This window comes from Hyperolius riggenbachi, chromosome 2, assembly GCF_040937935.1.
Source record: "Hyperolius riggenbachi isolate aHypRig1 chromosome 2, aHypRig1.pri, whole genome shotgun sequence".
Classification (NCBI taxonomy): Eukaryota; Metazoa; Chordata; class Amphibia; order Anura; family Hyperoliidae; genus Hyperolius; species Hyperolius riggenbachi.
Genome location: NC_090647.1, coordinates 419,959,005 through 419,975,596, shown reverse-complemented (window position 1 = coordinate 419,975,596; position 16,592 = coordinate 419,959,005). Strand labels below are relative to the sequence as shown.

At 41.5% G+C, this 16,592-nt stretch overlaps 1 protein-coding gene across 2 annotated transcripts in view; it reads left to right on the top strand.

Moving 5' to 3' along the window:
• Positions 1 to 15,501, top strand: part of WWC3 (WWC family member 3) — a 243,875-nt gene extending 228,374 nt beyond the window's left edge. For both annotated transcript variants that reach the window (XM_068269896.1, XM_068269895.1), the window contains exons 20-23: positions 3,010 to 3,102; positions 4,473 to 4,703; positions 9,297 to 9,424; positions 14,755 to 15,501. In XM_068269896.1, coding sequence (XP_068125997.1) covers positions 3,010 to 3,102; positions 4,473 to 4,703; positions 9,297 to 9,424; positions 14,755 to 14,821 — 519 coding nt within the window. In that variant the 3' untranslated portion in view covers positions 14,822 to 15,501. The remainder of the gene's footprint in view (positions 1 to 3,009; positions 3,103 to 4,472; positions 4,704 to 9,296; positions 9,425 to 14,754) is intronic.
• The last annotated feature ends 1,091 nt before the right edge of the window (positions 15,502 to 16,592 follow it).

Genomic DNA, 16,592 nt, shown 5'->3' with positions numbered 1-16,592 from the left:
ACACACACTGATATTTGAGACATGAAATGAAATTTATTGGATTTACAGAACGTGTGCAATAATTATTTAAATAAAATTAGGCAGGTGCATACATTTGGGCACTGTTGTCATTTTATTGCTTCCAAAACCTTTAGAACTAATTACTGGAACTCAAATTGGCTTGGTAAGCTCAGTGACCCCTGACCTACATACACAGGTGAATCCAATTATGAGAAAGACTATTTAAGGGGGGTCAAATGTACGTTTCCCTCCTCTTTAAATGTTCTCTGAAGAGTAGCAACATGGGGGTCTCAAAACAACTGTCAAATGACCTGAAGCCAAAGATTGTTCACCAACATGGTTTAGGGGAAGGATACAGAAAGCTGTCTCAGAGATTTCAGCTGTCTGCTTCCACAGTTTGGAACATATTGAGGAAATGGAAGACCACAGGCACAGTTCAAGTTAAGGCTCAAAGTTGCAGACCAAGAAAAATCTTGGATAAACAGAGGCAACGAATGGTGAGAACAGTCAGTCAACCCACAGACCAGCACCACAGTCCTACATCATCATCTTGCTGCAGATGGAGTCACTGTGCATCGTTCAACCATTGGCGCACTTTACACAAGAAGATGCTGTACGCGAGAATGATGCAGTGGAAGCCTTTTCTCCGCCCACAGCACAAACAGTCGCTTAAGGTATGCTAAAGCACATTTGGACAAGCCAGCTTCATTTTGGAATAAGGTGTTGTGGACTGATGAAACTAAAATTGAGTTATTGGGGCATTATGATGGAGGAAAAAGAACACAGCATTCCAAGAAAAACACCTGCTACCTACAGTAGAATATGTTGGTGGTTCCATCATGCTGTGGGGCTGTGTGGCCAGTGCAGAGGCTGGGAGTCTTTTCAAAGTTGAGGGACACATGGATTCCACTCAGTATCAGCAGATTCTGGAGACCAATGTCCAGGAATCCTCAACAAAGCTAAAGCTGCGCCGGGGCTGGATCTTTCAACAAGACAACGACTCTAAACACTGCTCAAAATCCACTAAGGCATTCATGCAGAGGAACAAGTACAACATTCTGGAATGGCTATCTCAGTCCCCAGACCTGAATATAATTGACAATCTGTGGTGTGAGTTAAAGAGAGCTGCTCAGAAGCCATCAAACCTGAGATGTTTTGTATAGAGGAGTGGTCCAATATACCTTCAACCAGAATCCAGACTCTTATTGGAACCTACAGGAAGCATTTACAGTGTGTAATTTCTGCAAAAGGAGGATCTACAAAAAATGTATTTCATTTCTTTTTTTGTGGTGTCCAAATGTATGCACCTGTCTAATTTTGTTTAAACAATTATTGCACAATATCTGTAAATCCAATAAACTTCATTTCACATCTCAAATATCACTGTGTGTATGTCTCCTATATGGTATATTTAACTGACATTTTTTTATCGAAACAACCAATGGTTTATACTGGGAAATCATGATGATTAACAAGGTTGCCCAAACTTTCGCACCCCACTGTAAATAGTGGCACATCATTAGCAATTATTACAAGTGCTAGTATGAGCCACGTTGTCCATTAACATGCATGTATTACGCAATTATATACTCCTCTATAAATATGTTTTAGCTTATTTCAGTACCAATACAGTTCCCTCTAAACTGGTCTCTACACCACCTAATGCCATTCAGCGAAGTAAACAGACATTTGATGCATCAAAATGTAAAATTGGAAGCATACTGGGGTTACAAACCCTTAAATAAATAAAACACACATCATGAAGCAAATCATTTTTTTCCAGGGAACAAAGAATTCTCAGGCTAATTATAAAAAGCAGCGGTAATGGGATGGAGATGAGAAAAAGAGTTTTTAGAGCGGCCACATGGTTTGGAAACAAATGCACACAAATGAAACTGTGCTCATCTTGCAGAAACCTTAAAGAGGAACTGTAACGAAAAAACGGCCCCTGGGGGGTACTCACCTCGGGTGGGGGAAGCCTCAGGATCCTAATGAGGCTTCCCACGCCGTCCTGCGTCCCTCGGGGGTCTCGCTGTAGCCCTCCGTACAGCGGTGACGTAATATTTACCTTTGCAGGCTCCTGCGCAGGCGCTCTGGCTGCTTTCGCTCCGAAGGAGGCGGAAATACCCGATCGCCGTCGGGTCCGCTCTACTGCGCAGGCGCAAGTCTCCGGCGCCTGCGCAGTAGAGCGGACCCGACTGAGATCGGGTATTTCCGCCTCCTTCGGAGCGAAAGCAGCCACAACGCCCCCGCTGGAGCCTGCAAAGGTAAATATTGAATTGAACAGTCTGCACAGTCGCCGGCTGTTCGGAGGGCTGCAGCGAGACCTCCGTGGGACAGAGGACGGCGTCGGAAGCCTCATTAGGATCCTGAGGCTTCCCCCACCCGAGGTGAGTACCCCCCAGGGGATCTTTTTGTTGTTACAGAGTCTCTTTAAATAGACAAAGGCAGATGCTGAATGGGGTGTGCTGAAGTCAAAAAAGGCTCATACACACGTCCAACTTAATACCAAACATGCCCAACTGTACAATTAGTTGTTTACATGACAAATACGTACACAACTCACTTAACCAACTCACTTAGATACTATGCGCGCAAGCTAAACGACAAACTGCACAACATGTCTGCATTCAAAAACAACAAAGTTGTTCGAAAGACTTGTACACACATTCCAACCTGCCTGATAGTTGGTCAGATCGATGCTCCAGTTGGATCTGGCAAACAACCTGTTATCTGTTGGTCATCTGGTTGTTTGCCAGCCGTACACACATCCAACTTATATTTCAACAGATACATTTGGAAAATAGTTTGACAGATTGTTGGTAGGTGTGTATGAGCCTAAAACATAAAAGTACATACAAACTACAATTAAAATAGGGGTTGAGGGAACTGTACTAGTTAAATTGCAGGACTACACTTTAAATGCTTATGTAAAATATATATATATATATATATATATATTTGTTGATTGTTAACACTGAGTTCATATCATCTCTCTTCTTTCCTTAGCTGTATCGAAGTGATAGTGATAGTTCTACACTACCAAGAAAATCACCTTTCATCCGAAATACACTGGAAAGGCGAACACTACGCTATAAGCAGGTATCTGTTAATTGTCCAAAATGTTTTATGGTATTTTCACGGTATAGCTCCTTGGAGGCGATCACTGCAGGACTGATGGAGCGGCTCGGAGGTGACGTCACGTGGGAGCGGGGTTAGTGGGGAGAATAGTGATCAAGGCTGATCGCTGACCGAGGATCGTTGGGGGCTAATGTGCACACACTGGATTCTCAGCAGATGGGGTGGTTGTCTTGCGTGAGTTTCATCTAGCGTGTGTACAGGGCTTTTCTTTTGTACTTTTTCACAGGTTCTAATAATCTAGTCATACCCAGAGTCCACTTGGAAACTTTTGGTCCCAGAGCCTTCTGTCATGCTGCCCCTACATTTTGAAACTCCTTACCTCAACAGATCAGGACAGCTCCATCCCTGGACGTGTTTAAATCCAGACTGAAAACCCACCTGTTCAGTTTGGCATTTGCAGAAATATAACTTTTGTTGTGTGAATACTTCATCCTACTACCAATTACTAAATCTGAGAGACCCTAAGCGCTTTGAGTCCTATGGGAGAAAAGCGCTATAGAAATGTTATTGTATTGTATTATTGTATATAATCGAGCGTAATTTACACAGGCATAAAAGAGATTGAATTATGTTTCAACCTAAATAACCATATAAATAAAATGTAATAATGACCATTAACCGCTTTCAGTCTATTCTCAAAATGTAATTTTGCACAAGCCCATCTACCTGCCTGTGCTGTCAGATAGCAAGAAGCAATGTCAACTTGCAAAGAAAGTAACATTTAGATTACATTAATTAATAAGGCTGCTGCCGAGCTGGGGGTGGGCCACAGCGATGCAGATGAGGGTGGCCAGAACTTTGGCACAACTTTGAAAAAAAAAAAACCTCCACGGCCAAATTTTGAGTGATGATGTGAATGAATTGCAGCAAATCGGGTACATAATTAACCCTGAAGCCCCTCCTCCAATCCTGCATCTTTAACACAGAACCTGGCATGTCTTGCTCTGTCTTAATTTGCCTACCTCCAGTATAAAAGACAATTTGTTGTTTATTGTTTTTTCTTATTGATCAATCACTTGTAATTCTACATTTCAGAATTAAAGCCATGTATTGATGAGACCATACAGTAATTTTGTAGTGGATCAGTCATGGGCCTGTTGAATTGAAACCATGCTGATTATCAGATCGTTGCATGTTTTTCTTTGGGACAGGATTTAGTTTGATGCAGTAGAAAGTATGAGCAGCAGTTGGTGCCCTGATTTTTGCCTCTTGCTAATTGGCAGGATAAATTATGTCCAGCGTTTTCGTGCTGTTACTTCTCTCGTCATGCGTAGAACGCATTGCTGCTACTGAACACATGGCTGATTTGTGTTGTAACTTGTGTTTTACAGCAGGCCTGCCAGTCTTCCATGGCTGAGATCATGGCACGGACATCCCTAGACTTGGAGCTGGATCTCCAGGCCTCCAGATCAAAGCAGCAGCAGTTAAATGAGGAGATACATTCTCTTAAAGAGCTCAAGCATCGCCTGGAGGAGGTTCAGCTTAGAGGACAGAGCGAACTTCCTCAGTGGGTGCTACGTGATGACCGATTCCGCTGCCTGCTTATAGAGGCAGAAAGACAGGTTAGTTTCTCTCTAATACATCTTGTTATTGCTCTGATAATTTGTGGCAGCTTTCCTTCTGTTTCTCTGGTTGACTGCATAAGTTATCTTGTTTGACTGCATAAGATTTGCTGAAGTCTAGCTAAAGAGTATCTGAAGCCTATATTGTAGTACAGTACGCTAGCTACGTGCTTGTAGCTTGCAGTGCCAGTTTCAGTTCACTATCACACAAAAATTGTAAGATTTAAAATACATGTGAACAGATACCAAAAGTATTTTTCTTCGAAAGTAAAATGAGCTATAAATTAGTTTTCTCCTATGTTGCTGTTACTTATAGTAAAACAAAAGTTTGCAGTTAGCAGAAATCTGACCGAAGTGACAAGTTTTTGACTAGTCCATCTTTTCATGGGGGGTTTTCAGTATTTCATTTATTCTTTACAAAATCAGTCCCTGGAAAGGATATATACAAAGATACTATTGGCAAGCAAACACTTTAGGTGGCCACTAACTGTCCAATTTCTAGTGAAAAATCGTTAGAGCGATCAGAAATTCTGAATGGATTGGTTGTAAATAATCTCCATTGGCACAATCAATTATGAGCGATTATAAAAATAGTTGTCTAATTTGATTTTGGTCAAACCAAAATTTGGATTTTCTAGTTGGTTGTTTTGAATCAGGATGATACCATTTATTGGCTAACTTAGAGATGGATAAACAGTGAGCTTTCGGCTTATAAAAAGCTTTCGTTGGACTGGTTCCTGACAAACACTGAAAAACACAGCTTATATACACTGACATACAGAGGAGAAGCATTCTTTAGCAAACATAAATGTAATTAGATGCCTCAACTGTTACTGAGGAGGCTTTCCCTGGCATCCTGACTAAATTGAAAAGATCAACAGTCTCCTCAACATGCGTGATCGCAGGACACACCACAGATTCACTATTAACAGTAGGAAAAAAGATATTACAAAATATTCTGATCTACCAATACACTTTTGTTTACCTGGACACAGATTAAGCGATTTTCGTGTCACTGTATTAATGGGTGGCTTCAAATCAGGAAACATGAGACTAACACAAGAAACAAAGTTTATACTGCATTTTATTTGCTTTCATGTGCTGGTTTTTAAATTCCACAATTCTCTTAAGCTTAGAATTAATGGTGCATGTAACCAGCCCAGTTACAATTTGAACTCGGAATTTACGATGTCTCCCCATCACCAGAATCTGCTTCATGTCATGTTGAGGGAACTGTTGATCTTATCAATTTAGCCAGGATGCCTGGGAAAGCCTCCTCAGTAACAGTTGAGGCATCTAATTACATTTATGTTTGCTAAAGAATGTTTCTCCTCTGTATGTCAGTGTATATAAGCTGTGTTTTTCAGTGTTTGTCAGGAACCAGTCCGACGAAGGCTTTTTATAAGCCGAAAGCTCACGGTTTATCCATCTCTAAGTTAGCCAATAAATGGTATCATCCTGATTCAAAACTCCTTGCTTTTACTCATGGCTAACACGGTACAACACTCTACTGCTTCTAGTTGGTTGTGATAGATTTTTCTTCTGATCAGAATTATCTGATTGCTCAAACGATTTTTGTGCTAGAAATTGGATCGTTAGGTGCCCATACATGGTACATTTTTTCATTTTTTTTTCGATTAGATCATTTAGTTAGATTATTCCGTTAGATCGAATATAAATATTTTTCCAGTATGTCCGATCAGATTTTTCTTGAAAAAAACGGGATAATCGTTTGAATTTCTTGATCGAAAAAAAAATATTTTCAACTTTCATTCGATTCAATCATTTAGATAGAATAAACGGGAAAATCGAACGTTTTTATTGTATCGTGTATGGGCACCATAAGTCATGCTTTGCTTGGGGATTAAATACCATACTTATTCCACACAGTGACATGCAAATCGTGTACATTAAATGTAAGTTATTTCTTCTGGATATTTGGTTGATATTCAGTTTCTGCCGGAAGCAGTAGATTTGGGCGCATGAGACAAGTGGACAAAAAGGGCGCCCCATTCACTTCCATTATAAATATCGTTTAATGGGCGCTGAACGGGGAAGATAAGGCGCCGGAGATTTTTAAGGATTTATAACGGCGCCCGGAGATTTTTAAGGATTTATAACTGTTTGTGATGATTTAAGTTTACAAAATGAGCCCGTGACGAATAACGTTTATGAAGATAATAAATCACTATTTCTAAAACATTTCTAACACATTATTATCCACCCAAAAAAATAATTTACATTTTTTTTCTTTACATTTTTTTATTTATTAATGCCTGTAAAACATTATTATCCATAGGGGGTTTTAGGTTTAGGCACCAACAGGGGGGTCTTAGGTTTAGGCACCAACTGGGGGGTTTTAGGTTTAGGCACCAACAGGGGGGTCTTAGGTTTAGGCACCAACAGGGGGGTCTTAGGTTTAGGCACCAACAGGGGGGTCTTAGGTTTAGGCACCAACAGGGGGGTTTTAGGTTTAGGCACCAACAGGGGGGTCTTAGGTTTAGGCACCAACAGGGGGGTTTTAGGTTTAGGCACCAACAGGGGGGTCTTAGGTTTAGGCACCAACTGGGGGGTTTTAGGTTTAGGCACCAACAGGGGGGTCTTAGGTTTAGGCACCAACAGGGGGGTCTTAGGTTTAGGCACCAACAGGGGGGTCTTAGGTTTAGGCACCAACAGGGGGGTCTTAGGTTTAGGCACCAACAGGGGGGTCTTAGGTTTAGGCACCAACAGGGGGGACTTAGGTTTAGGCACCAACAGGGGGGGTCTTAGGTTTAGGCACCAACAGGGGGGTTTTAGGTTTAGGCACCAACAGGGGGGTCTTAGGTTTAGGCACCAACAGGGGGGACTTAGGTTTAGGCACCAACAGGGGGGGTCTTAGGTTTAGGCACCAACAGGGGGGACTTAGGTTTAGGCACCAACAGGGGGGTCTTAGGTTTAGGCACCAACAGGGGGGGTCTTAGGTTTAGGCACCAACAGGGGGGTTTTAGGTTTAGGCACCAACAGGGGGGTCTTAGGTTTAGGCACCAACTGGGGGGTTTTAGGTTTAGGCACCAACAGGGGGGTCTTAGGTTTAGGCACCAACAGGGGGGTCTTAGGTTTAGGCACCAACAGGGGGGACTTAGGTTTAGGCACCAACAGGGGGGGTCTTAGGTTTAGGCACCAACAGGGGGGACTTAGGTTTAGGCACCAACAGGGGGGTCTTAGGTTTAGGCACCAACAGGGGGGGTCTTAGGTTTAGGCACCAACAGGGGGGTTTTAGGTTTAGGCACCAACAGGGGGGTCTTAGGTTTAGGCACCAACTGGGGGGTTTTAGGTTTAGGCACCAACAGGGGGGTCTTAGGTTTAGGCACCAACAGGGGGGTCTTAGGTTTAGGCACCAACAGGGGGGTCTTAGGTTTAGGCACCAACAGGGGGGTCTTAGGTTTAGGCACCAACAGGGGGGTCTTAGGTTTAGGCACCAACAGGGGGGACTTAGGTTTAGGCACCAACAGGGGGGTCTTAGGTTTAGGCACCAACAGGGGGGTCTTAGGTTTAGGCACCAACAGGGGGGTCTTAGGTTTAGGCACCAACAGGGGGTCTAGGGGTTAGGGATAGGTACAGGGAGGGTTTTTAATAAACGAAAATATAAGTTTCACTTTACAAACAGGGAAGATTAACGTTTTAAGAATTGCCGATCTCATACACATTATTTAGTGATTTATAAATTCTTAAAACACTATTTATAAACGAAATTCTACACAATAATTTCTATAAACGATATTTCCATTTATCGTTTATACCACGCGCCCTTTTTTCCCGACGCCCTTTTCGTACGTACGCGTTTCTGCCCATCAAATGAATCTACCATATCAATAGCAAATTGTTAAAAAACGTTTACCCACTTACAAAGAAATGAAGAGAGGATTCTCCATACACTGAATGTGTTTGGAAGCTAGTCTTTAAATTCTGCTGTATGAGCCTAGAAGGTCAGCTTTCTCCTGAACGCACTTGGAATATTGCAGTGTTGCTATACAGTATTAAAGAAACACCGAAGCGAGAAAAAAAAATGATATAATGAATTGATTGTGTAGTATGGATAAATACTGAAACATTAGTAGCAAAGAAAATATTCTCATTTTTATTTTCAGTTATATAGTGGTGTATATAACATTGCATCATTCTCTAATATTTGCAGTTTACACACTACTCAGCATTCCAAATGATTTTACAGAGCATGCCAGTGAACTGTTGACCTGTACTCTGGAGAGAAAAAGAAAACACAGTGACTGACAGTTGAGATAATAAGCTTCAGAAGACAGCGCTCTCTGTGACTTTGAAAGTCGTGGACCTCAATGGCTCTTTTGCATAGAATACAACTGGAGTTTCTTAACTCTGCCTGTACTGGAAACAATATTATACTTATGTCTCTGCTCCTAATGTTTTATTTCTTAGCTGTACTACACATACAAATCTTTATATCATAATTTTTTTTTTTGCTTCAGTGTCTCTTTAAAGAGTAACATATAGAGGAAAATAAAATGACTATCTCTGGTTTGTTGGAAAACCATGCACTACTTATGTGAATCAAACATAATTTTTGGTTTTGATTTCAAGATGAGACAGACCAAGCTTGAACAGCACCAAGAGCAAGCAGCTGAGAGAATGTTAAAGAAAGTTTCCAAAGAAGTCTTTCAGCTGCGTGGCCAGAACCAGAAGGAGCCATTGCAAGTACAAACCTTCAGGTGAGCTCCACCAGGCTGCACAGCATTTAAGCATGGAAAAACTGGTACCTAATGGGTTTGTGAGTGTGTCCTACTCTAACAGCTTTGTACCACTGTGTGTGCTACCAGTGCACCTTACTGGTTACCAAACTGTGGATTCTTCTACTGCATTTTAGTACCGTAGTGTGTGCTGATCCACTGCACCTTATATAGTATCTCAACATGTACAGGATCTTCTCAAAAAATTAGCATATTGTGATAAAGTTCATTATTTTCTGTAATGTACTGATAAACATTAGACTTTCATATATTTTAGATTCAAATACACACAACTGAAGTAGTTCAAGCCTTTTATTGTTTTAATATTGATGATTTTGGCATACAGCTCATGAAAACCCCAAATTCCTATCTCAAAAAATTAGCATATTTCATCCGACCAATAAAATAAAAGTGTTTAAAACAAAAAAAAGTCAACCTTCAAATAATTATGTTCAGTTATGCACATTTTTTGAGAAGATCCTGTATTCTACAGGTGCACCTTATTTGGTATAACAGCAAAATACAAATTAGAACTGAAAATGAAGGACTTACAGTCCTTTCCTCTATGTCAAGAGCATTGCTTGCTGATTCTCCTTTTCTTAGAATTTGTATAGCTTTTTCAGTAGTTTAAAGTATCCCCTTCCATCTTGCCTCTGTGCAGCACTATGAATGATAAAGGGTTGCTGGTTTCCTTCACAGCAGCTTTCCCCTTACCTGGCAGTGCATTGGTCAGTAGGGGAGGTCATGTAGACAAATGATCACTTGACAGGATTCTGTTGACTGTCACAGTTGAATCACGGGAAAAGTGGTGTGAAGAAGAGTTTGCTGTATGTAATGCCTCTACCACAGGGTAAAAGTGAATATGTAGCCGTTCTCCCATTAGAATAAGTGACAGCAAGTATTTTTCTCTGTTTTACTTTGAGATTTTACTTTACTCCAGGTATTTTATAACATTTTTACATCTGAGTGAGGCCTCTTGCACACTACATGTGATTCCAATTTTTTTATTTGATCTAATTTTTGATTCTTATTTAAAAAAAAAAAGTACTGCATGCATACTGCTACATTTTTTAATTGGAATCGGAAATTGGATCGTAAAAAAACCGGAATCGCATGTAGTGTGGAAGAGCCTTTAAGAAAGGACAGCATAATTGTTAATCTTGCACCTTAAAGAGGAACTGTAACGACAAAACGGCCCCTGGGGGGTACTCACCTCGGGTGGGGGAAGCCTCCGGATCCTAATGAGGCTTTCCACGCCGTCCTCCATCCGTCACGGGTCTCGCTGTAGCCCTCCGTGCAGCGGTGACGTAATATTTACCTTCCTGGCTCCTGCGCAGGCGCTCTGACGGCTGTCGGCGCCGAAGTAGGCGGAAATACCCGATCTCCGTCGGGTCTGCTCTACTGCGCAGGCGCAAGTTTCCGGCGCCTGCGCAGTAGAGCGGACCCGACGGAGATCGGGTATTTCCGTCTATTTCCGTGCCGAAAGTCGCCACAGCGCCCCCGCTGGAGCCAGCAAAGGTAAATATTGAACTGACAGTCGGTACAGTCGCCGGCTGTTCGGAGGGCTGCGGCGAGACCCCCGTGGGACAGAGGACGGCGTGGGAAGCCTCATTAGGATCCGGAGGCTTCCCCCACCCGAGGTGAGTACCCCCCAGGGGATCTTTTTGATGTTACAGTGTCTCTTTAAGTAACGCTGTGGTAAGTCGCTGCCCCTCTATATGGTAGTAAGAATTTTTACAGCCTGCTCCTGTACTATACCGAGCTTCTACTAGTCACTATAGTCTGACCAAATTTCAACAAGTTCAAACTGTTTTCTCCCTCCACATGTGACTGTTTCTTGGCCTGAGTAGTGTTGCAGAGGCTAAACAATGATGTCACCAGTTGGTGTGGAGGGGTGAGGCAAGAGGTAGGCAGTAGTGGGAACAATTCAGGTTCTGAATCAGGAGATATAGTCAAACATCACCACTAACTGAATGTCATAACATAGGTATGATCAATAAGATGAAAATAATTTCTCCTTGCATTTGAATTTCATGCAGATTGTACGCAGCTTGAATGTGGGCCAACCAGAATCAATTCCTGTCAAGATTCATAACATTTACTAGTCTGCCCATCCGCCAGTCCCTTCCTCACGTCTTCCGCAACTACAGTCTCTTCTCCATAGATGCTGGTATGAGGAAAAGCATCTCCCTCATATACTAGCCAGCTGCCTGCGTAACCACCTGCATGTCTGCCTATAGTTGTGCGCGGCCACGCACATGACCTCATCGCGTGCTGCGTCTCACTGTACGTACATGCACAATGGGGTTTGTCTATTTGTTACTGCGCCAACTTTTACAGTGAAGTTATATTGCTCAAATACGAGACAAGTTAAGGAAATTTTGAATGCAAGTAGAGATTATTTCCATGTCATTGATTATTCCTATCTTCACTGCCTCATTAGTGAGAAAAGCCAGGGTTGTTGTGGTACTAAAGCTGTGTATACACCTATATCCTTACTGCCTTGAGAATACTGTATAATCAAGTTTAACTTCCCTCATGCAATGCATTAGAGGAAGTATGACTTTTCAGAAGCTGTAGGATAGGGTGATGCTGTAGCTTTGATCATCTCCACAAGAATATTGAAACACTAATTAAAACTTCATCTGGGACATATACCATCATTTCAGTTAAGCCATTAATGTTTTGTCTGACAGAGTTAACAGCTCTTCTTACTGAACCTTGTCTTGCAAAAATTTATTCCATTCACATTTTAAGGTTAAAATATATTCCAGGACCATGTATCTTTATTTTCTCTCAATTACTTCTCATTATGGTACTTCAAACCAGGAGCAGATTTTTTTATCCTCTCATTTCAAGTCTACTTTTTAAATAATTACCTTAAAGGGGCACTATGGCGAAAAATTGAAAATATGTGCAAACAAAAACAAATAAGAAATACATTTTTTTCCAGAGTAAAATGAGCCATAAATTACTTTTCTCCTATGTTGCTGTCACTTACAGCAGCTAGAAGAAATCTGAGAGAAGCGACAGGTTTTGAACTAGTCCATCTCTTCATAGGGGATTCCCAGGGATTTATTTATTTTCAAAAGCACTTAGTGAATGGCAGTTGCTCTGTCCAACTGCCAAAAAACTGTGTAGCGAGTAGGGAAGCTGGCCAGCATCATTGTTTAAATCCTTTTTAGGGAATATCTTTATAAAGAATAAAAGCCTTGCTGAGAATCCACTATGAAGGGATGGACTAGTCCAAAACCTGTCACTTCTGTCAGATTTCTACTACCTACTGTAAGTGATAGCAACATAGGAGAAAAGTAATTTATGGCTCATTTTACTCTGGAAAAAAACGTATTTCTTATTTATGTTTGCACATATTTTACATTTTTCAATTTTTTGCAATAGTGCCCCTTTAACACACAGCTGCATAGAAAAAAAAATCAGGATTACTTACCTAAGTAGAGGAAAGTCTGCATGGGCCAGAGGCTTCTCTTGTCCTTCAGGACCTCGCCAATCTAGTGCTGTCACACTCTGAACATAATTGAAAAGAGCTCCATGTGCAAGTATGGCTGCACTCTCCATGTGACAGTATGGCCGTGCCTGCACAGGTTCCAGAAGCCGCTTCTTCATAAGCGACTTTGTGCTGTTGTACTCATACATTGGAGGGGAGCATGGCCTCTAACCAGAGGTGGGTCCTGCCCAGTGGCAGTGGGTTGAGGAGGACTTGGCAAGCCCCAAACTTTTTCGGTCGAGGGCCAGGTCAACATACTTCATACTGCTGGAGGGCCGGAGTATACATGAAATATAGAAAACATTACATTGAGCCTAGGTAGTGTAAGCTATTACCAGTTAACATGTGCAGCCCTTATGCCTCCCACTTAACCAAATCCGATAGAATGCTCCCCCATACACAGCATGTGCCGATAGTATGCTCTGCAACACAGAGGAGAACTCCTCCGGAGAAGCAGCCATTCATGTGGCACCCGAAGAACATCTTTGCTGCAGATTGTGAAGCATACCCAGGTGACAACCTGCAGTCCAATTGGACCCATGTAGATAGGTGGTGCCAGCACTGCTATTCTATATGTGGGTCGCAGATATTTAAAGATGCAGTGGGCCGCATCTATAATAGGTTTTGAGAGTGGCGGGCTGGTGAAAAAGAGTCTGGGGGGCCGCATTCGGCCCGTGGGCCTTAGTGTGAGGACCACTGCTCTACACAATCAAGACTTTCCTCTACTTGAATAAGTGTCCAATTTTTCTATACAGGTTTGCAATATTTGATCCTAAACTCTGTATTAAAGCATGCAATTTAGAAAAGTAAAAATCAGTGTTTACTAAAACATCACTTCTGTGTGTATTGAGCATTAAGTCTAAAATGAGTGTTCTAAATTCATAATGTAATGGGCTGTGCTACCTCTGTACATAGGAGTAGTAGGCAGAGAAGCAAGTTTAAATTAGGGTATTACAACACCCTGTGAGGCCTTTTTTTTATTATTATTATTATTATTATTCTATATAAATCGGACTGTGCTGTGTGTTTACACAGGTAGCTTGTGTATGGACTTCTCTACTTGTGTATTTACCTGTGGGTCTGTGTTTAGCAAGTATATAGCATAGGCAAATGCAAGGGGGGGATTACAGCTGTCCAGAATCCCCCCTCAGACCAGGGCCAGTGCAGTGTCTGGGGAAAAGCGCAAGTTGAGACACCAGAATATCTGCAGGCATCCTGCAGCTCACAGCACTGCCCCCTTTCTTTCCCTGCTACTTTGGATGTAGCCACAGCGTGTGTACAGAGAAGGGGCAGCTCTGGGGAACTTAGCAGAGTCAGGTATGAGCACAGCCCTGTGCCCTGCTGTGTGAATGCTTCACTTTCCCCTTCATTAGCGATGTCGGCTGTCCTCATTATTATCTGTATCCAAACTGCTCCTAATCAATCCCGTTGTCGGTCGGATGGAAATTGCATTATGTGTACCCAGAATGATGTCCTACCATATAATTATAATGTTTTGTGCGTGGCTGAGGGAGACCTTTCAGGAACCCCCTCCCTTGAAAATCCTGGGTTTGCCCCTGTATAGGTATAGACTGTGTCTACCTTATGTATGATAGTTCTTGTCACAACTGGAAGGAATCCTTGTTAGAAGAAAATGGTGAGGTTCTGACAGGAACGTAATATTAATTTGCAGGTACATCATGTGTAAATTGGAAAAAATTTTACTCTGTTCAGGTTGACTTCAATGTGTGATTACTATCTTATGTGGCTACATTGTCTTATGGGAGACAATTCCTATAGAAATGTTATTGCTATTTGTGTTTGTCAGGGAGAAGATTGCATTTTTCACAAGACCAAGGAACAACATCCCTCCTCTGCCGGCTGACGACGTATGACGCGGTTCTTTCAGACACAAGATTACACAATTATTGGACCTGTTTTCATGAAGTTACTGAACTAGTGAAGTTTAATTCTACAGATTTTAAAAGCTATTCATTATTTTGTAAAAAAGAAAAAGGAAAAAAAAAACCCAAAACCCTGTATGCATTATATTAAAGTCTATACTGATATATTTTATAATATGACTGCAGCAAGGCTTGGTTTTTCCTTGCTGGAACATTGACATCTTCGAAGACAAACTATTTTATAGATCGGCTTCTTTCTTCTGAATGAAAGAAATGTGTACAGTTTTGATGCTCTTTAATGTGACTTTAATAAAAGGCTGGACATTGGAAACAAAGCAAGTTCAGGGCAATTGGCTGTATCAGTAATTTATTTATAGGTCCTTATTTTCCTTGAGGGAAAATACCTGCTTTAAAGATGTTTTAGACTGAGTTTTGCGTTCAAGTGTTTTGTCATACAGCTAAATTGGACCAATGAACTGGCTTTCTTTCTGATACCTGAAATGAAAATACTATTCTCAGACTGTCGCCTTTGGTAGCTTCCTTGTTATATTTTCTTCTTGCTTTTCTTCATAATGTATCTGATATTCTTTCACACCATTTCTGTTCTATATTGAAATATTATCACTGCAAGGGTTTTAATACTGATTAAAAATGGCATTGCATTTTCCAAAGTTTGTTGTGATTTTTATTTCTGTGCTGTAAATTGTTTGTATGCTCTGAACATTGTAAGATTTCTTTTACACTGCAAATCAGATTTCCGAATTGCGATTCCGATTTGTGTTTTTCATTGGATGCTAACAACACAAGAAGGAAAGTGCAGAAACATGTGCAGCTTGCAGGACTTTTGAAAAATTGCAGCAAGAATCGGAATCGTGTAAAATTACATCAAAATCAGAAATTGGAATCACATGTAGTGTAAGAGTCCTCCGTGTTATAGAAACTTAAGTGAACCTGTAAACCTCTTTACTCTAATGCCACACTGCATAAATAAGCCTCGGATTTCTGAATTGGCTTTAAGGGCTGGTTCACACAACAAGTGCTGTTCTAAGCATCAGTGATGTGAAAAATCAATGTAATGCTATGGGGTGATTTGTAAAATAACAAACAAACACGCCAGCTCTATTACATATATACTTTGCCAATAAAAGTTGCATCATTAAGCTGTTCCTGTTGACCAGCTGTCACCATGTTTAGTCATGTGATATCAGTGACAGCATTAGTTTATCTATTGTATATCTCTTCTAGTGAGAGACAGAGTAAATGTGAAACTTGGGATCTTGTGTGTGAAGAGTTATTATACTTGTTGCCCATTGCAGCCAGTTTCTTTGTGAACTCGTACTGTAAACATGATAGTTGGAAGCAGGACAAGAAGCAAGGGAATCATGTATACTTAAGAGTACTGTAGGGGGAATTAACAGTTGACCTTACCTGGGGCTTCTAACAGCTCCCCGCAGATGTCCTGTGCCCGCGCAGCCACTCACAGATGCTCCGGTTTACTTCCAGAATTTGTGACTTTAAAGTTGGAAAACCACTGCACCTGCGCGGCCACGTCTTCGCTCCTGCTAATGTCACCGGGAGTGTACGGCGCCAGACCATGTTTTACAAAATGTGCCACTGCAGCTTTAAGGCCTTGCTGCAGGGCCGCACAACTCAACACACAAGTGATCCCCCCCCCCCTTCTGCCCACCAACAGAGGTCTCTGTTGGTGGGCAAGGATAGCTTCCAGGGTGTTTATTTTTTTTTACAAATATTTTTGTAATTT